We start from the raw sequence: 22,118 nt of genomic DNA on the forward strand, positions 1-22,118 counted from the left end.
GATTTTTTTTCTCTTCTGCTACCAAATTCTTGCCAAGCTTTTGTTAATGATGTTCAGCCTCCAGCACCTGACTCTATGGAAGCTTTATGGTTGCATTCCCTTTTTGCACCTCTAACACTTTGGGACAGACAGTCTTATTTAGTGAATCAAGTATTATCTTAGTGGAAGGAGGTTTCTCACATCTCCAAGGGAGATGGAGCTGGTTCAGTACAAAGGAAAGATAAAAGTCCTAACTTGGAAGAATCAATGGCTTCTTCCTCAAAGTCTAAAACTGCACACCATCAGCAAAACCAGGGGCCATAAACAACCTTCCCAGCAGGGCAAAGGGACACATTGATTTTCAATGATTTGTCAAAACTTTAAATTGTCCAAAGACCATGATAAACAACAATCTAATCTGAGTTCTTCCATGGGAAAGATTAAGAATGATCTAAAAGAAAGAGTAAATTGGTTTGCTTAGATACAAAATAGATTACAAAGAGAAAATACAGAATGAAAAATGTTATCCTGGGGAAGGGAAACAACTTAAGAATATATGAATTCAGGCAGCATAGAGGACAGGCATCCATGTGGTCAAACATTCTCTGAAGAAGCATAGGGATAGGGCCATGCAGCTACTCCCTGCGCATGCGTGAGTGCATGTGTTCACATGCACACACACCCACACAAAGGAATGTAAGCCTCATGGCCATGCGTGTCCTGTTCATTGTCCTAGCGTGATGTCTGGTATACAGTTGGTGCTGAATAAATATGTGTAAAGTGACTAATGAAGAACTGAAGGCATGAATGCAATGATATGGGGAAGCCTGGGGTCTTGAATCAAATCAAGCTGGGCTGGATATGTCCTGAACGCCCCTCCAGATTTCTCCTTCACCCTTATCCATCCCGTTCTCTCCTCCACAGGCTGACCTTCCTGGACAAAGGCAGGAATGCCTATCAAAAGGCATCCCTGGGCCTCTGGCTAAGAGTCACTTTCTAAGATCCAGGTCTAAATCAAGTATTAATACTAATAAAGCAACAATCATAACAATAAGCACCACTTGTTCAAGTGCATGTTCTCAAACTTAAGAGGGCATGAGAATCATCTGGAGGGAATGTTAGAATACAGACAACTAGTCTCCACCCTGCTTCCCTCTCTCAACTTCTGATTTACTGGGTATAAGGAGGACTCAAAGATTTCATTTCTAACATGTCCCAGATGATGCTGACATTGCTGGTCCAAGGACCACACTTGGAGAATGACAGTGTTAAAAGACACCCTACAAGGCACTGCGCCAAACCCTTACATCACCTCTAATCTTTATAACTCTGGGAAGACCCAGGAGTATTAATCCTGTATTTCAGAGGAGGTAACTTTGTCTGGGAATTATCTTGCGAAGGTCTCACCTCTGGCACAAAAGGGATGTAAGAACCAAACCCGGTTTTTGTTAACTCAAACCCCTCACTCTCCTCGCCTCATTCATGCTGCTTTAACTGAGCACTTGACTTCTTGGAGACAAAGTTCAAAAGAGACCCATGAAACCACACCCTGAGGCCAAGGTGACTTTGACATCTGCGGCCACTTCCCCCCTCTCTGTTTCTTTAGCCATAAAAGGTTGTTGGGAACTAGCAACTCAGACTGTGCCAGAAGAAGAGAAAAGTAGTAAAATTGTGTGTGATCACAATTAATATTAAAGACTACCCCTGAAACTGTTGGGAGGCCATCTCTGTGGGTTTAATGTTGAAGAGTCTCATTTGCTAACCCCATTTGCGGCTTAAGTATTCCTTTATGGCCTTTGCTGAAATGTCAGCCTTGAGAGAAAAACCTCACACAATAGTCTGAAAGCACTTTGAGGAGCTAGGAAAGAGGTCACATTCTGACCAAAAAGATTGAAATGGAGTCCTATCTCTCACAGAACAAACTCTGAGCTCTACCTGGCAGGATGTACAGCTTTGTAAAGTCAAAGAATCAGAAAGATTCACCACCAGAGGGGACTGGCGGGGGCACTGGGTGAATTGGAGCCTGCCACATGGCCCAGGGACAACCAGCCCTTACTAGAAAGCACTGTGATCACTTCTCATCACTTCTCGCATAACTAAGCTGAGGTCTGAGATATGGGCTGTACAGAATGAATCCAAGACCTCTTCCATATGAGGATTCTTCAAATACTAGAGATAGCCAATTTCACAGCTCAGGGTTTTCTTTACCAGGCTCCACACCATTTCTGGTTCCTTTATCTGATTCTTGAGAGGCATGATCTTCAGGGCTTTTACTGCTCTCATTACTGTCCCTGATTTAAGGTCATCTACCCCTCATCACTCTCTCTCTGTCCATCTCTGTGTTTGTGTGTGTATGCTCTCTCTCTCACACACTAAAATTTTAAAATGTCAGGTTCAAAGCCAATCTTAATACCTTTATATTGAAAGGTAAAGAGACGCCTCATTAGAGCTACCCATCCCAGGGGAGACCACTACTTCTACCCAAATAGGTTTTATATTATTGATGCTAGGGATGATGTGATGGTAATAACAGTAGTAACAATAATGAACTTGTGGATGGTAGAAAGAGTCTGATAATCTCTTGACAAACTGTTTAACCTTTTTTGTGTTTTGCATTCCTCATTTGCAAAATGAAAATATCACAAAACGCCATCAATGGTGAAGACAGAGTACATAAGCACCATGCCACATGGAATAGTTTCTTTATAACTGTTATTTTCTTTCCTCCCTCTCTCCCTTTGTTTCTGCACAAACAACATTATACCAACAGAGCGGAAATAAAAATAAGCTAAACAAAAATTGCCAATGATCTGGCTGATGCAATAAATCAAAATTGTTTTCATTAGCAATCGCTTCTTGATTTGGAATCAAATAACAAAACAATTCAAAATGTAAAAAAAAACTTAAATCATAAAACCCAGAGCAATAATACTCAGCGGAACAAACAGAATGGAATCAGCCCACATTTACAGCCAGCACGAAGGTGAAGTTCATCAGACCTGGGTACAAAGCAAATTACGGGGCAGAGCAAATCTGAAAAATAAAATCAGATTTAAGGGGAGTGAACATCCTCCCACCCTCTAATGAGGAGCTTGAAAATAATCAAAGTTAGCATGATGGCACAGATATTGGTTTGATTCCAGAGCTTACCCTACCAAATTATTAAAACTGCAAAAGAAAGTAATTGAAGAATTCATAACGAGATTTGCTTGGCAATGCTCAAAACCCAAAGCAAAGTAATTTAATAAGGGAGGCACACTGGGGGCTTTCCTTGATCTTTGGACTGTATTATCCCAAACCAATCATCATCAAACAGAATTAAGCAGCAGGGTGTTATGAAGGGACCAACTTAGTCAATTGTATAGGAACCTGCTCCAGGAGACTGGCTAAGTCCCGCTGCCCTCTGTGCCCCTCCTCACCCCCTTCCTGCCCTCTCTGCAACTGGGTACCAGCAATCCTCCTCATTTATGTTGAAGAAAGATGCACATGCCTACATTTCTGCACACTCTCATTTGTTACTCATCGAACATTTGTTTGATTTAAAAAGGATAAAAGGCTATGGATGTCCATGTGCTTTGCTGCTATGCCTACCTCTGCTCTAGGCCCTGGGAACAGACGAATGAATAAGAGACAGCCCTGACTCTAAGGAGCCTCTGAGTCTAGCGGGGGATATGACAAAGCAGGGCACTAAGGATGAGGTGGAATCTGATGAAGCTGTGCTCTAGTGTGCACAATGTGATAAGGAAGCCCCTGGCCCTGCCTGGAGGAAGGAGGAGCTGGGGGTGGGGTAGAGGGCTAGGGACTCAGGAAGAGTGAATGCTTCTGCTAAGGCTGGAGGAATAACTAGGAACCAGCCTGGCCAGCCAAGAAAGGGAATGATGTTCCAAGCATCAAGTACCATGGTGGTGTACCAGGGAAGGGAGAGAGACAGGAAGTGCTCGGGTTTCCAGGTGAGTGGAAGGCAGGAGCTAGTTTTACTCTGATCATGCTTCTCCTTCCATTTCTGCAAGATGCCACAGATAATGATACAGGTGCTGGAGTGAGAAAAATACTGAGCTCAAATCCTGGGTCCCAAACTGACTCAAGACTGATTTTCAGGAAGTGCCTTGCCCTCGTCAAACTTTAGTTTTCTCATTAATAAACAGGTTGTGTTGAAGAACAAGTGAGCTAAAGCATGGCAGAAACTTAACACCACACCTGAGTCATCCTAAGTCTCTCTAATGGTAGCCATCATGGTTATATTAATCTCTGGATTAACATTGACCCCAGACCCAATGTTAGGAAGGAAATGCCTGGATAAAGTAAAAAAGGAAACAAAACTCTTTTATTTTATAAATAACATATGTGCAAAATAAGCCTTTGCCTTCATTTTGACCTTACATCAATTCTAACTCAATTTTAGGAAGAAAGTATCAAGCCCACTTTTATATATTAGCCAAATTCAGCAGTAGTAAATGAGTTAATGTATGAATGAATGAATGCATCAATGAATAAGAAACAAAATACTTCAAATAATAAATTGGTTGCAGAAATAACACATCTTGGAAGGGGTTTATATGTGTATCAATCTGATTATTAAATAAAGGTAGATGTCTAAGCATGATCTTAAGTCTAAACACGATCTTAATTTTCTCAAACCCACCAAAATATATGGATCATTGATGGCAATACCTCATGTGGACCAAGGGTGTGTGTGTGGGCAATGAGTTGAAAAGGAAACGATTTCTTCTTCATTTGACTTCCCAGAGATAATAAAGCAAAATAAAGCAAAAATACATATGTACCTATATAAAAAGAAAGTGGAAAAAATCACAATAGAGAACATGAGAAAAATAGAAAAATACCAATTTGTAAAAAGATTCTTCCTACCAAAGACAAATCCACAAGGATTTGATGGGGAAAAAAAAATGTGAAACCTGAGTATTCTTTTGATTCCAAATATAAGAATGTAATTCAAAGTTTTACTTTTGGCAATACTCAGCAATATTTTTTTCAAGAGCTTTCAATGTTTATATCCTTTTTTAATAATGTAATTTTACTTTTGAGAATTTGACCTGAAGGGATAAATGTAGTAACTGAAAAAACATTTTACATGAAGGTGTTCATTATAATGCTATTTATATTTGTGAAAAATTAGAAATGGCCCAAATGACAATCAAGAAGAAAATGTTTAAATAAGTTATTTTACATCTATTTGATGAAATATTAATTTGCCACTAAAATAATTTTTATAAAGTTTTATAACAATATTAGAAAAACAGGATAAAATATATTTTCTAAAACATCATAATTATGTACAATTTTTGTACAGATTCAAAAAAGACTAGACAGAAATGTACACAAGAATTCCTGGAGCCTTATTTAGGTGATGAGAAAAGTTTGGTTGGTTCTTTTCTGCTTATTTTTAAAAACATTCTAAGCTTTTCTTAATGGTGATATATTACATTTAAATTATAAATGTATATTTATATATAAGATTTCCTCTTAAAGCCTCATTACTTTAAATGTTGGCATTGATTGGAGGATACTTAACTTTAGTGCACTTGGAGTTGGGTTGGGCCACAGAGTTAAAGCAGGTGAATGAAGAAGGCTCAGTTATATTGCATGGCCAAGACAGTTAGGACTAAGGCTGAGACCCCAGAAGGGGGTTCTTTAGACAGCAACTGTTCAGCAGGGAAAACACCACTGCCTTCATTCTCCTACAAGGAAACTATACATTCAGTAGAAATAAAAATGCACTTCGTTTACATGGCATTTAACTGTCTTTTTTGCCTCTCTGGTTTTCCTTCTTTTTCCGTGTATTTAATTTTCTGCTAACCAATTTTCTCTCACGGTCTCACACTTGTATTGTCAAAACTGAAAAGGAATTGAGGCGTTTGGATTGCAAAATGTGTGTTCACAACAGGACTACCTTAGGAAGCTTTCCTCAACTTCACTAAACAGAATACATCCCTGCTTTCTGTCCCCATAGCCTTTCCCACATTAAATCACAGCCATTTGCTTTCCTCCAGAACTCAATAGGGATACCTTAAAGAAAAAGACTGAAAGTCTCACACTTCATATTTTGAGCTTAATGAAAATGCAATACATAAATACCATGGGATGCAGCTAAAACAGTGAGCAGAGGCAAATTTATAGTTCTAAATGTTTATATTAGGAAAGAAAATGAGCAAAATTCAATGGTCTAAGTCTCAACATTAAAAAGCAAAAAGAAGTAAGAGCAAATTAAAACCAAAGTGAATAGAGGAAAAAAATTTTTTTTAATTAAAAAAATTTTTATTTTAGAGAGAGAGGGAGAGAGCACAAGCAGGGGAGGGGCCGAAGGGGAGTGAGAGAGAATCTTAAGCAGGCTCCACACTCAGCACAGAGCCCAATGTGGGGCTTGATCCTATAACCCTGGGATCATGACCTGAGCCAAAATCAAGAGTCAGATGTTCAACCGACTGAGCCACTCAGGCACCATTAGAAGAAAAAAAAAAAAAACTTAAAAAAAATCTGAAGTCAATAAACCATAACAACAGAGAAAATTCAATAAAGTCAAAAGTTGGTGTTTTGAAAGGAAAAACTATGTTTGTGGATTAGAGGAGCCAATATTGTGAAGATATCAATTTTCCTCCAAATGATCTATAGATTCAGTGCCATAGCTATCAACATCTCAGGCATTTTTGAAGAAATTTGACAAGATGATTCTAAAGTTTAAGTGGAAATGGAAAGGACCTATGAATACTCTTGTAAGAGAAAAGGTTGCAGGACTTATACTACCTGATTTAAGGAGTTATTAGAATTATTATAAAGCTACTGTAATCAAGACATTTTTGTATCAGCATAAGAATAGATATATAGATCAATGGAACAGAATAAAGAATCCAGAAATAGGCCAACAAATATATGGCCATTTGGTTTTCAGTCAACACATCTATTTGTTAAGTAAACACACACTTTGTTTTTGTCTTTTAAATAAATGCTAGGTCAATGGGACGCATATATGGGGAGGAAAAGTGGACCTGGACCACTTCTTTATTCCACACACAAAAAACTACCTTGAGATGCAACATAAATGTAAAACACAAATATATGACATAAATGTAAAAACTAGAAGAAAACATGCAACTTTAAGGTAGGAAACTTTCTCAGACTAGAAACAAGAAGCATTAAACCATGAAACAAAAAGCCCTGCTCTATGGGGTTTTATCAAAATTTTAAAATTCTATTCCTTGGGGTGCTTGGGTGGCTCAGTCAGTTAAGCATCCAACTCTTGATTTTGGCTCAGGTCATGATCTCATGGTTTGTAAGATAGAGCCCTGCATCAGGCTCCATGCTGAGCATGGGGACTGCTTGGGATTTTCTCTCTCTCCCTCTCTCTCTCTGCTCCCCTCAAAATAAATAAATAAATAAATAAATAAACATTTTTTAAAAATCCTATTCCTTAAAAAACACCATTAAAAAAATGAATGGGTAAGTTACAGACTGGAACTTGATATTTGATCCTTAGTATTTGATCAAGGACTTACATCTAGAATATATTGAAAACTCATCTAAATCTATAATGAAAAGATGCAGTGCCCAGTAAAAATTGACAAAGACTTGAGCATACACTCCCTGAAAGAAGCTATGTGGATGGCCAATAAGCACGTGAAAGAGTGCCAGATACCATTAGCCACCATAAGAATGCCAATTAAAGGATGGGATACCCTTCACCAAGTCCACATTTTTGCCATAAGCATCTTTGCTATAGATATCTTTGTTGCAAGCATTTCTGCCACATAACTAGTTGGTCATGAGTCACTTTTGCCATAAAAGATAAAAGAATGAAAAAGAAAAGAGGGGCATTAAAAAGCACACAATGAAACATGAAAAAAATAAAATTATTAAACAGATCCCAATTTTCCAAAAACTAGGGTGCATATTTGCAACTGAGCTTTGCATTGTATTGTGAGAGCCTTTTGCACTGTTGTTTGTTCTTGGCATATTGACACATGTCCACTGATAGATGCTCCAAACTTCTATGGAAAATGTGACAGGCCAATGCTGTAATGCATTTGTAACTAAATTTTGTCATTGTTTTAACTGATCTGTCATCATTTTCTAGTGTAGTCTAGTGTGCAATCTGGCTTTACCACTCTCTTATTTCACACTACCAGTAAGTTTTATCACTTTACTTTCTATCAAGTCAACATACAGAGTTGTCATCAGCCTCTATTTTAAGACCACCATCTCTATGTGTTACTGCATAGACCACTTTGAGGGCTAGCTGAGATTTATATAGATCATTATGAGGACTAGCTAAGATTTATATAATATAAAAATGGAAAATTTTTCAATGGAGAAATGAAAGCGGACTGTCAACTGGTTATTTTATCTTTTATGGCAAAATTGCCTGATGGCCAATTAGTTATTCAGCCAAAATGTTTGCAGTGAAAATTCTTGCAGCCAGATGCCTGCAGCAGAACTACCTCGGACTATCCTTCACACCTACTAAATTGTCTACAGTCAAAAAAGGCTACAACACTAAATGCTGGTTAGGATGTACAGCCACTGGAGCTTACAAGTATATAAGTCAGGTATTACTAGTGGGAGTAGAAAATAGAATAACCACGTTGGAGGTGGTTAGGCAGTTCCTTACAGAGGTAAACACACATCTGCTCCATGATCCAGGAATTCTACTCTTTTGTATTTGGTAAAGAAAGATGGAAACATTTCTCTACAAAAATCTCTGTATAAAAACGATCATACAGTCTCATTCCTATTAGCCCCAAATTGGCAATGTATGTCAGCTGAAGGATGAACAAATACAATGAGGTTTGTTCATACAATGGAATACTATTCAAAACGAAGAAAGAAAAAGAAGTATCCGGAATTGCACAGTTAAACCTCACTGCTGCTTCACTGCGGAAAGAAACTGAACACAAATACACACATTGTACATTATTCTATTTATGTAAATTACAAGAACAGGTAAATCTAATCTGTGTTACCAGAAAGTTGTAAGTGGTTGCTTCTGGGGGTAGGGAGAAGTATCCAGAAAGTGACACGAGGAAACTTCCCCAGGTGATGGGGAGTTTCTATAGCTTCTTTTGGGTGGTGATTACACAGTTGTATACAATTGTCTAAACCCATGAAACAAACACTTAGCATGTCTGCATTTTACTGTATGTCTTGTTAGAAGACTACATTCTATTTGTCTTTGTATTTTTATTATCTTCTTTTCCTAACATACAGTTTGTTGAGGTCTACTGAATGTCAACCTTATGCTTCCATGACAGACACTTTCTGCTGTATGAATTGGTAAGCTCACAGCTAATCTGGGCAGGCTCTTCTCAGTCTCACAGACAGCTCCGAGAGGTGAATTCACTTGACCAAAGGCAAGCCACAGATTCAATTAAGTCAAAAGTGGAACTTAAATTCACCTCTCCAAACTTCTAGGCAGACGCTATTCAAACTACATTTCTTGAATGGATGAATAAGTGAATAAATGAATGAATAAAGAGACTACCCAACTTGAAAAACAGATATAGTGCCTTTTGAGCAAGTATAAAAGCTATAGAGATGAATAGTTATCCAGTGTGAGTGTCTCAGAAGGAAGAGGCATAAAGAATCCCTGGCCTACATTGACTCGGAAGCAGAGAAAGAACAAAATATGTGTCTTAGAGTATGCCTATAAGACCCATGGCTGCTGCGGAGAGTATGTTGTTCCTTTCATTACACAGGGCTACCTAGTTTGTACCAATCCCTTTACCAGGAGTCAGACCTGCATCGAGAGTTCCTTTCATCAATTTGACCAAAACTTCCTGATCACTGCACCTAGCATCTCCCAAATACAAAGGAGTATCATTCCTTAGAAGCTTCTTTCCCCTCCTCAGTAGGAACTTCCAGCATGCCATGGAACCAGGATGCTTCCTCACTTTGCTCCCTCCAAATGAAGAGCACTGTGGGCCACCAAAGTTCCTTGACCTCCCCTGGAATGCTGCAGTCTTTCTGGAGACCTCAAGAAGGACTTTCCTGTCACAGGGTATGGTCTCAGACCCTGTCCTTTTCTTCCATGGGGTACAGTCCCTGACATTGAGCAGGGAGTATGTGCAATGGGAGCAGCCCTTGTCATAGAGCAGTGAGCAAGGGGAAGGGATAAGATTCAGGTGCTGATGGGTGATACCCAATCTGGTCCAGGGTAAGCATTAGATCAGCATGGAAATAAATAAGATTTGTGGGCCTGTTTTCTTCCTGAATTTGCATTCACACTTTATGACCTCAACGATATTTACTGAGTGGAAAAAACCACCTTCTGTTACAACTGCTGGACTCAAAAGCTACTTCCCTCTGAAAAATACTATCTCTAGCCACAGGGTCTGAAACAAGCTACTTGTCTATCTATTCAAAGAGCTCGATGAGCAGTGAAGATTGACATTTGAACCATAAACACTGTATTCTATTTGACAGTGTTATTAAATATTAGGTCTGATTTATGGAAAGGCTTAATAAATTGACAGTCCAGGTCAGCCCTGGCTCTGCACCAAAATTGGGCTATGCTGGATGTTACTTGATAGTGTTGATCAAACTAAAGGAAAAAAAAATCCACTAACAACATTCAAGTCTGATTTCTTGTGACAAAGTTATTACCATATAAATTTGAACCACTTGTTAGCCCAATTCTGCATCTCAAAATTTCTCTAATTGATATTCTTAGTAGTTTGGAAATCAAAAGATAAATCCAGAGACTTAGAAAACCTTTGCTAGGGCTTGGAAGGACAGTAAGGCTTTTAAAAATGAATGTCAGGTAAACGTCTTGTTACTTTAGTGTAAAAGAGGAAGGGAAATAAAAGCATGAGTAAAGAGTATGCAAGGGGAAGAGACACACTGAGATACAGAAATGGGAATGTCACCCCATGGGAAGAGGCAAGGTTGGAGTGAGTCTTGGCTTGGATTGTGCCATGGCTTACTCAGGTCCGTGTGACTTTGAGCAAGCCACTTCATCCCTCTGTGAGGGGGATCCCTCAGGTCCCATTTCTACACGATGTAGATAATGATAATCAAGTTCTGTTTATGACGAGAAGAATAGTATACGTAGATCCTCTGGCACAGTGCCTGAAACACAGAGACTGCTCAACAGATTTCCGGGGGAGACTAGGCCAGGCCAAGAGCAGAGCTGGGTCCTGGTGGAGTGAGGGAGAAGTCCCTGGGCCACCAGAGTTAGACCTGAAGAGGACAAGAAAGGACAGTGTGTAGGCAGATGACACACCACTAGATGGTATAGAGATAAGAGGATATATTACTAGATATGCCTACGTGCAACTGGGTGGCCTAGAGCTAGGTGATGTGTTACCGCATGTGCCTATGGGCTGTTAGATGATGGACAGCTAACAGATGGTCTCCTTACTTGCTGTGCTCATGCACTCTTAGATGATATAGAGCCAGATAATGAGTACCTGGATATGTGCATGTGCTTTTAGATGACATAGACCTAGGGGTGGTATCCCTGGCACACCTGTTACTCTAGACCAGGGGTCCTCAAATCTGTTCTGTAAAGGACCACATCATATCTATTTTAGGCTTTGGAGACGATATGGTCTCTGTTACAACTACTCAACTCTGTTGAAGTAGTAGGAAAGACACCACAGATAGTTTGTAAATGAAAGAACGTGTCTGTGTCCCAATAAAACTTCATTTACAAAAATAGGCAGTGGGCAAGATTTAGCCCATGGACTGTAATGTTGCTGACATCTGGTCTACTCTTTGCTCAGGTCTGACAGGAGCAGGTGGCTGAGAAAAATGAAGGCAGCTTCTTTCCTCTTGAGGACAAGCAGGGTTGCTTTCCTAAGAGAAGGCTATTAAGGGACAAGCCTGAAAGGGACCCTGGAGTTATTTTCGTTACCCCTCCCATCGAGAAGTCCATGGAGGGTAACCAACTGATGGTACTGATGGCACCAACTACATTTCAGATTTATGTGTCTCTGCTCAGTCAAACAGTAAACAGATGACTCATTTAGGGGCAACCCAGTATTTATTGAGACTCACTGGGTGCCAGGCAGGTCTGTTATAAAAACTGTATGCTGTGCGTTCTTAGTAAATAAATAAAACTTCCTTCCCCTTACAAATTCCTTCCTGTTCTCTTCACCAGGGCCTGGGAAGGGCTGCCCCCTCCTTGTCTGAGTGGCCACCAGCATGAAGGAAAGGGTCACAGAGGTGGGGCAACCATGACATAATCCCTTTCCCTGGTTCTGATACTGTGGAAAAGTAATCACCTCTTCCTAAGCAATTTCCCACCTAAATTGGTTTCAAGTCATTAAAATCTGCAGCATTCCCAAGGAAAAAATAATCGCAGCTCTCTGAGGTTACCCTCCACACCAAGCTCCTTGACTTTAGTAGCAATTAGACATCACTCCACACCAAGTACTCTCCAGAAATGGAGCCAGAGCCACCAAAGAGTAACTGGAAATTACAAGTGAGGTCATCCTCCCTTTGCTTAAGAAGTTTCTGGCAATGTCCCTTCGGGGCATCCCCTCCTCACCTTTACCAGGCTGCCTGTGCTGCACAGAAGCAGGCTCTCTTTGGCTGGATTTCTCCTTATAGCTCCTGAATTCAGGACATGAACCTCACTTGGGGCATGGTCATCCCCAGCCTGGTCTGCAGCAGGTGGGTGGGATTCACAAGGTTTCCAAAGCTGTAGCCTGGGGTTGGGGGGGTGGGGCTTGAGGGGCAGCTCCATAGGGGCAAGAGATGGGAAGAGTTTCAGACAAGCATTTAGGTGCAGGAGCCCCCCAAACAGGCACATGAAGAGGACCTGAGAGCAAATCTGAGCTCTCCTTCCAGTAAAAAATGCAGCACACTCCATTTTCTGACAATACCATAAACTTACTTTTATGACACTAGTTATAAAACCCTTAACATTTGTCTAGTGCTGGCAGTTCAGTTTTTTTCTTAAAGATCCAAATGCAAGAGAGAGATTTGTGACCCCAAAGCTGGTTTGGGGTTTATAAAATGAAGGTGTCATAAAAGTAACACATCCTATGTACTGGAAAAAGATTAGATTCTGTGCCACGAAGCTATAGGCATTTATAAGGAATCCTTTATTTGCATCTTTCACTACTCACATTTTTTTACATTGTTTTATTCATGAGATAAGACCCTAAATATTACCAGAGGGTGAATGATTTCCAAAGTGCCAGCAATGGGCTAGGGGTAAGTAGGATGACAAGTAACTATTTCCCTGATGACCCATCTCCAGATTTATCACCCTCCAGAGGGCTCTATGGTGGTGTTTGCTGTCTTATGGCACACCGGGAACAATACTAGGCAGGTTTGGAGGCTTGCAGAGACAAAAGGGCCTGACATCTGTGGGAGCCAAACTCTCCCTGGCTTGGTCAGGACTCACTCATTTGGAAGGGAAGGGAGGTGCACAAACTAGGATTAGTCACCTGAACCCTTGGGTCAGGACACCCATCCTTTTGTCCAGGAATGACCCCTTTTTTAATTAACTCATTAGTTATTTATTATAATGAGAAATGAAAAAAAATTAAAAAACCCCGTGAATCTAAAGCTAACGCTGACCTTGACTTGCGATTCAACCATTTGCTTTTCTCCTCCCTGTTGCTCTGCCTCTCCCATCTATATGAACCACTATCATGAATTCTGTATTTTATCATTACTTTCGATGTGTGTATGCGTGTGTTTTATACATTTTACATGGGTATTAAGTCGTATGTTGTTTTCTATTCATTGATCCATATGAAACTGCCTTGAACGCTTTTTCTGACTCAATGTTATTCTGCTAAGATTCATCCATGCTATTACATGAAGCTGTAGTCCATTCATTTCATTGCAGGTCATATTTTTTTTTATCTTGGTAAAGCTCATTTGGATGGTTTCCAGGGTTCTGACTATAAGCAATGCTACCCTGACCTTTCTCACTTCTGAAGTGCATGCAGGAGTTTCCTTTGGGTAGATACACAGGCGTGGTATCACTGGGTCATAGGGTATGTGGATGTTCTCTTTTATAAGAGAATAACAAACTCATTTCCAAAGTGGTTGTACTGGGTACACTCCCACCAGCAATTAACCACCTGTTACTCCCGTCCTCTCCACCACCTCTCATTTTATACAGGTCTAATTGGTGTAAAATGATATACCTTTATGTTCTTGATTTGCATATCCTAGACCACTAATGATTTTGAATATCTCCTCCTATAATTACTGGCCATATGCATTCCCTCTTCTGTGAAAGGCCTGTGCAAGTCTTATGCCCATTTTTCTGTTAAACTGTTTGAATGTTTCTTACTTTTATAAAAGTTCTTCCTCTCATCTTGATATTAATCCTACATTGGTGATAACACGTTGTAAATATCCTCTCCCAGTGTGCGACTTGTCTTTTTATTTTCTTTAAAGTGTCTTACGACAAATGGAAGTTTAATAAAGTCAAAAGTAGCCATCTTTTCTAAGAAGTACTTTTTGTAGCACTGTTGCAATGAATCTTCATAAAAATGCTATATGAATGGGAGTATTGGCTGTCTATGAGAGACAAAGAAAGCAGAGAGCGGAAATTCAAAGGCCATTTGGCCCAGGCCTACATTCATAAAAAGCCTTAAGTCAACTTTGTATTCATTACTTCCAAATGAGGTCACCTACAACCACAGAGAGTCACTTATTAGGGATGAAGGAAGACCTGGCAGCTCGAGGTTAGAGTGCCATCCTTTGTAAATCACTAAAAACAAAGAGATTTTAATAAATCTTGTAAGCATGGGGATAGCATATTTACATTGCAGCCTATTATTTTTGTTAAGGTATCACTTGGTTCAACGTAAACATTCAAAATTTACCATAACATATAATTTTGAAAATTTTACCTTTTAAAAAATTTTTTTTAAATGTTTTTATTTATTTTTGAATGAGAGAGAGACAGAGCCTAAGTGGAGGAGGAGCAGAGAGAGAGGGAGACACAGAATCCGAAGCAGGCTCCAGGCTCCGAGCTGTCAGCACAGAGCCCGACGTGGGGCTCGAACTCACAAACCGTGAGATCATGACCTGAGCCGAAGTCAGATGCTTAACTAACTGAGCCACCCAGGCACCCCTGAATATTTTACCTTTCTAAGGAGACCTCCAAAGGGCCTCTCTCAACTCTGAGAGGTTCCAGACAGGAAGAGCAGTGTGCTCCACTTCACATAGTTTGTTAGTACAGAGCTGGCATTCACACCCAAGTGTGTCAGGCTTCAGAGCCCAGACGCTTTCTATTGTTTCACATGGCTAAATGACAAGGAGAAGCCATCATGAGCTAACTGCTCTGTGAGAACAGAAGGGAGAAGAGGAGATGTTGAGGCAGGGTGGAATGCCCGTCTGCTCAGAGGCAGGAGTCCTAGCCACAGGTGCATGTCTTTCTTACACCATTCACTAGGGACCTCCGGGACAGTAGGCACCGCATGTGAGGGTCACTGGATAGCAGGACACTACCACCAGTAGCATCCTTAGAGGACACCTGCCTTCATCCTACCATCTTCCTCCTCACTGACCCCTAGCTGACTGCAGCATACAGTGGGTAAATGCCAAACACAGCCTGGAACCCCAGGCATCAGGACCTAACTACGAGTGTGACCCCACATCTCTGATCCTCACCTGTACAATGGGATAACAATGATTAATTCAGGCCACTGTGGGCAATTAAATGAAATAAATGAGCAGAGTCTAACCCACTGCGAAGAATGACGGTTGCTACTATGTCCTTCTTCTCTCTGGCCCTGGCTTCCTCGCTCCCTGCTCTCTGTCAGTTTCCCCCACTATGGCCTCCATCCTAGGTTTGCTGTCCTCACCACCATCCCCTAAGAACACCTCTTTTCCAAAGCACAGTTCCACAGACAGGCCCAACTGGCCAGCCCTTGCTCTGGGCCTTCTGCCCCTTAGGTGTGGTCTTCCCCTTTCTAACCCCCGGCTGCCCACAGTGTGCTCACCCTCTCCTCAACCTTGTCCCTTCAGTCCCTCCACCTCTTAACTGGTCCTCAGCTTCTGCTTTTGCTGAGTGTTCTCGCTTGGGATGGGCAGGCTCCTCAGGGCTACCATCCTATGGGCCCATGAGGAAGGAGGTCCATACGTGGGGGCTTACTCTGCCTGCTCTTCACTGACCCTTTGGAAACTTAGAATATACTTAATGAGCAGCCCCTCTGCTTCTGTTGCCAAGAATGGGCATCTACCTAAAGAATGTGTGCATCTCCTATGGACACTCAGATGCCTGTGAGAAATTTCTATCAAACTGGCTGAAGATGAATCACCCTGTAGGTGACAGGGCTACTCAAAGGAGTTGCTCTGAGAAGGTGTCTCCTACCTTGGAGACAATGGTGCCCACAGCCAGTCATAGCACACATGTGGCTAGGTGGCCAGCTCTCACCTACCTTCCTGATGCCTTCCGAAGGACTGGACACACAGTTGTCAGCCCCTCCGTTCTTGCTGATGGTCCTCCAGAGTTCAGCAAATGTGCTGTCTTGTTCCAGGGGGTTGGTGCCCTTGGCTCGGAAGTACTCATACACAGCAGAATCCCGGACAGTACCGTAAGACATATCAACTTGTTTGGAGAGGTCCTGGAATGTCCTGAAATGCAAAAAGGCAGTGAGGCATGTGTACATGTTGCACACTGCAGGGATATAAATGGGCTGTAAAGTCCTCCTGAAGACCGAGACCAGCTGTGGCCCACTATCCACATTCATCACTTCCAACTTCAAATAGCTCGAGTTCCTCAGCCCAGAGCATGACTTATCAGGGCCTAATTCTACCACAGTTATGTTTCTTCAGTGTAGATTAATTCAGTAAGGTTATTGAATACCTAAAACCAGGTTCTGTGCTGAGATCAAGGGACAAAAGGATGAATAAGACATCATCCCTGCCCTCAAGGAGCGTCTAGTCTAGCCAGAGAAATATATAGACAGACAATCACAATAGAGTAGACAGGGCAACACGGGAGGCTGGATACTAAAGGTCTCCAACTCCAATGCCTATGGCACAGGAAGGAAATACATGTTGGCAACATAGATGATGATGACTAGTCCCTGACACTTAGAACTGGTGTGGGCAGGGGCACACACTCAGGTGGTGCCAGTGAATATGCATGTCCCCTCCAAAACTTGTGGCTCTTCTAGAGTTCCACCCATTGTTGCACTTTGAGCATTACCCCTCAGTTTGCCTTCTAATAAAGAAAGAAAACTGGATTTTTATATGAATTCTCTTGATTTTTAGGTGCTAAGTATTATTGAAAGATGGTGGAGATAAATCAAAGCATTTCCAAGAGCCTTGGGTTTATTGTACATGAAGGAGAAGCAGGTAGTTCAAGTCAGGTGCATGTTGGAGGCAGGGAGTGCATCAGGAAGGCCCACCAGCAGATGTCTGAGCTAGGGGTCAAGGAGAGGCTTTCTTGGGAGTAGGAAAATAGTCAGACCAGGAAGGACCAATTGGCATGAAGCTCTCACTTGCCTTAAGTGAGCATCACCTGGTTCAGTGTGTTGAGAGAATGCCACATATAGAATAAACTGGCAAAAAAAAATCCCCAAATGCTTTGTGGTGAGCCAGCCTCTCTCTCCAGGCTCCAACTAAATCACTCTTTATTTCTCTTCTGGAAATCTGTTTCTCCTTTGTAACAACAAGGATCATCATCCCCACTTCTCCATGAGTCACTGTTTCCACAAGGAGATCCCATCTTCTCGACCTGATCTACCCAACCCTCCATCTTCTGGTCTCATCTCCAGCTGCTGCCCCTGCCTCCATGCAACTCCACAGCCAATGCTGAAATGAGAAATCCCACACAGTCCCCATCTATGGCACCAGACCATGGTGCTTCCTCAGCCTGGAACCCGTTTATCTCACTCATCCACCAGATATTCTTCTGCAGACACCCTGAAGATCTGGGTGCCTCCCTTCCCCATGTGAAGCCATCACCTCCCTGTGCCATCTCTATACCTTGTACGGTTTCTATGGCTGCATAATATCACTGTGATTTGAGAGAACGGCATCCCAGAGTGAGAGGAAGCAACATCTCTGGAGTCCAACCACCTGCCTTACCTCCTGGCTCCACCAGCACTGATACTGCAGGACTGGCAGGTTAGCTAAACTCTCTGTGCCTCAGTTTCCGAAACACTTAAAACAGGGCTAGAAGTAGAGCTTGTGGCAGAGGGCTACTGTTAAGACTAAGTGAAATAATGTGTGTTTAGCTTGTAAAGCAGCGCCTGACGCAAACTGAGTGGCCGGTAACTAGTAGCAAATATTCTGCATGGCAGACTATAGGAATCTGGAGGACTAGAGCTGAGGCAGCCTCCTTTTTACATCCATGGCACTGGATCCAGGGCTGACACCAGTCTTCACAACATGCACACAGAGGAGCCAAAAATGGGTGCTTCTTCCTGCTTTGGAGATGCACTCCATGGAGTTCCTTTAGGCCCTGCTACATGGCCCAGAAACAGAGCTCAGTGTTTGTTTCAATACATTACAGATGAAAGGAAACACAAAATAACAAATTCGATGAAGAAATCTTTCTAATTATTGTTCATTATTTATATCTAATTGAAGCAAGATGTTCCTTTGCTTGAAGGGCCCCAAGGGTTGTAACTCTGTCGTAATTTGCCTGTAATGAAAGGAAGGGGGGATCTTTTTTCCCACGTTTTTTATTTTTCTCATGGTAATACAAACAAACACAAGGCTTTGATGAATGGGAAACATCAAGATGAATTACACAGTTGAGTCTAAATACTGAACTGCTCTAAATTACTGCAGTTTCCATGAGTATGGAATGAATGCGTAACTGCCAAGGAGCTCAGCACTACTGTTCCATCCCCACATTTGAAATGGAGATTTCCTCTTGCCTCTTAGTATTTATTCATGACGGTGCCCCTGGCCAGAGGCTCGGGGATCATCTCTGGATGACAAGTAGGCAGCCCAAATGTTTATGGCTTCATGTCCATTTCTGTCCCAGTAGACCTCACTGCTCCCGCCCCCAAACACCACCTCCTTTTGCTGTGCCAGCCTCATGGCTCAGCCCCATCGCCTCCATATATCATCTTTCATAGCCATGAGTCCATGCAGAGGGATCTCTCCTATCTCAGATGCACACACACTCTTTCAAGGAAAGTTTCCAAGCTCACTAACATGCCCAGCACACAGTAGGTACTTCCACCATACTTCTGTGTAAATAACACTATCAAAACATTCAGAGGTTTAGGCAGGAGGACTCCACTCTTCATACACCAAAGCCATCATTTCCTTGGGGCACTCATCCTCTCATCAGTTTTGAAAGGGGGAGGAATGAAAGAGTATAGGAGCAATGGGCCAACCAGGCTCCGAGCCAACACTGGCAGTCAGGGAAAGACAGATGTGCACATCAGATAGCACACCCATCTGAACAAGCAAGGGATGCTTAGCTTGGAGAAGGCATCACTAACACACTTAATTTAGCATGTTTCTCAAAGTAGTCTCTTCAGCAATGACTTCTAGAAAGTGTCCCTGCACCCTCAACACAGAGAGATGAAGATCTGTCCATCACTGGTGCTATCTCTATAAACCTCAATCATGCATGCTGACAACTGGTTAGAGTCATTCAAGCAGTTGTCCCACCAACAGCTGCTGAATAGCCACTTGGTAAGGCACCGTGGCACACACAGCAAGGAATGAATGGCAGGCATCCTCATGGGGTTCACAGTGAGGGATGGGAGAATGGTCAGAGGAGTAAAACAGTAGTCACTAAACAACATGAGAGGGCTGACATAGAGCTCTGCATGGGGGACCCTGGAAGCAAAGAGGAGGTGCAGCGGGCTATGGCCAGAGCTAAGGAAAGGCTTCGTAGAAGAGAAAATGTTAACTGAGCCATGAAAGATGGGTAGAGGTAGCTAGATGGAGAATCAAGGGTTAAGGTGTTCCATTAAGACAAGATATGACCTGAGAAGGCCCTGGTGGTCCATCTGGAACACACACCATGGGGCAATTCATATCAGCTAACACAATGCAGTGTTGGAATCATACAGATATGGGTGTGAATCCTGCCTGTGGATACCTTAGCTGTTTGAGGTAGACCAGTAGTTCTCGAAGAATGGTCCTCAGAGTCACAGCATCAGCATCACCCAGGGCCCTTGAAGAAATGCAAGTTCTTGGGCCTATCCCAGTAGTACTGAATCAGAAACTTAGGGGTGGTACTCAGCAATCTATATACTTTTGCAGCCCTCCAGGTGAGTGTGGTGCATGTGCAGGTTTCAGAATCACCTACTGAGACCCTAGTTTTATTCACTCATACTTTTCTCTCAAATTTGGTGAAGATTAAGGATCACAGACATAGGTCTGGTGCATGGTCAATGTTTAAAAATCATGGCCCTTCTGTTAGGCTGTCAATAAGCAGTTCAAATGGTCAAAACAGAGAACAGTATAAAGGACTAATCAGGGTTGGGACCGGGATGGTCACACCTGGATGGAAGCAACCGAGGACAGGCAGCTTTTTTAGACTTTTCTAGGTTCATGAGATCGAAGCCTGTCTTGGCATCTGCCCATTTGCCTTCCTAGTAAGAGGCCTGTGGTCGAGTTTCTTGCTTCCGTGTTATTGCCAAGGTACATGCAAATGCCTCTTTATCAGCATCCAATGGGTTGCCTTGTGAACAGTACACATTTTAGGTACCCAGGATGCCTAGAGTGACAACCTGAGGAATTCTGAATCCAGAGTAAGCATGGAGACACCAAAACTCCTTTGGCAGGCCATATGGACCCTTTTTTTTGTCAACCATGATGGGAACTGCCTAGCAGAGGTTTTTCCCGAGAAATTAGTAAGTGCCTGGGTGAGGGAAGCTTCTGGGGCGGGATGTCTTTATTTATTTATTTTTATTGAAGTATAGTTGACGCATAATGTTACATTAGTTTCAGGTGTATGACGTAGTGATTCAAAAACCCTATGCATTAGGCTATGCTCACCACAAGTGTAGCTACCACGTGACACCATATGCTTTTATAACACCATTGCCTGTATTATGGAAGGAAGTCTTTAAAAGAATCTTCCCCAGGCTGCCCTGTCTGGGTTTGCATTCACTAAGGAAGTGTCACATTGCAAGCATGCACATTCTGCAGCTGACCCTGGCTTCCTGTAGTCTACTGCCTATCTCCTTACTTTTTCATCTTTTAACAACCTGTAGTGTTGGAATCCTTCCATGGCAAGGCTTAGCCTTTCCTCCAAGCCTACTTTTGAGCCTGTATCTTTCACTCAGTTGTGCCCTATGGAAACTGAGTTTGAGACCAATGGGAGATGCTTCTCTATATCTCCTGGCCCGGATGCTAATTTTGGGAGTCTCCCCTAGCTGAAAGCATAGCTGACTCCTACAAACACACCAGACTGCCTTGCAGAAAGCCTTTGCAAACATCCTTTGTCTCTGAGAGCAGTTTCCTCCAAATAAACATGCACACGCACTTTCTGGAAGTCCCACAACATCTCCTTCAGCTGTGGCCAAGGACAGTCTACCTAGCTCGGCACCACCTCCCTCCCCATACCTTTCTCCATAAATCAATCTTACTATTTCCTAGATACGTTTTCATTAACAAAGAGATAAATGTGTTTGCCACATGAAAAAAATCAATAATACAGAATTTATAAATACATCTTTGCATGTTACAGAAATATTTATGTTAGCAATGGAGATAAATACACTTGTAACAGGAGCAGAATCAATATACAGTATATGTAAAACAGATTTTAACAACTGTGGGCTTGCCATAATCACAGTCCTGGTAAATCTAAATCCCAAAGCCCTATTATTCTTCCTTAAAAAAGCAAAGAAAGTAGTGGAGTGACCCAAAAGGCATGGGAGGGTGGGGACGCTCATCCTAATGTGAAGCTGCATGAACTAAAGCCCACAGATGCCTTGACGATCATCCCAGCAGCCTCCTTTATCTATTGCTTTTGTCTGACTCTACAGGAGATGACGCTACCTGAGTCATTTGGGATGGCCTGGCTGGGTTTCCACGGGCTGCTTGCAGGACCAGTGCTCTCAACTCTCCACCATTTCTCTGCCCCTCCTCAGTCTCTTCACCAGGGCTTCCCCCTGTGCCTCCAGTCTCTCTGGTTCCTCTCTCATGCAGTGTTCTCCTACCCGAGGCTTTGTCACCTTTCCTGGTCTCTCCTCCCCCACACCTGGGGCTGTTAAGGTGGACAG

The 22,118-nt window shown here is 42.2% G+C and overlaps 1 protein-coding gene across 1 annotated transcript in view; it reads right to left on the reverse strand.

Annotated features, from left to right (window-relative positions):
• Positions 1 to 22,118, reverse strand: part of GRID1 (glutamate ionotropic receptor delta type subunit 1) — a 697,306-nt gene that overhangs the window by 24,253 nt on the left and 650,935 nt on the right. The window contains exon 13 of the mRNA XM_047072607.1: positions 16,347 to 16,542. Coding sequence (XP_046928563.1) covers positions 16,347 to 16,542 — 196 coding nt within the window. The remainder of the gene's footprint in view (positions 1 to 16,346; positions 16,543 to 22,118) is intronic.

Source organism: Lynx rufus, unplaced genomic scaffold (assembly GCF_022079265.1).
Source record: "Lynx rufus isolate CCGP_SWC_20201006 ecotype Redwood Valley unplaced genomic scaffold, mLynRuf1.p SCAF_11, whole genome shotgun sequence".
Taxonomy (NCBI): domain Eukaryota; kingdom Metazoa; phylum Chordata; class Mammalia; order Carnivora; family Felidae; genus Lynx; species Lynx rufus.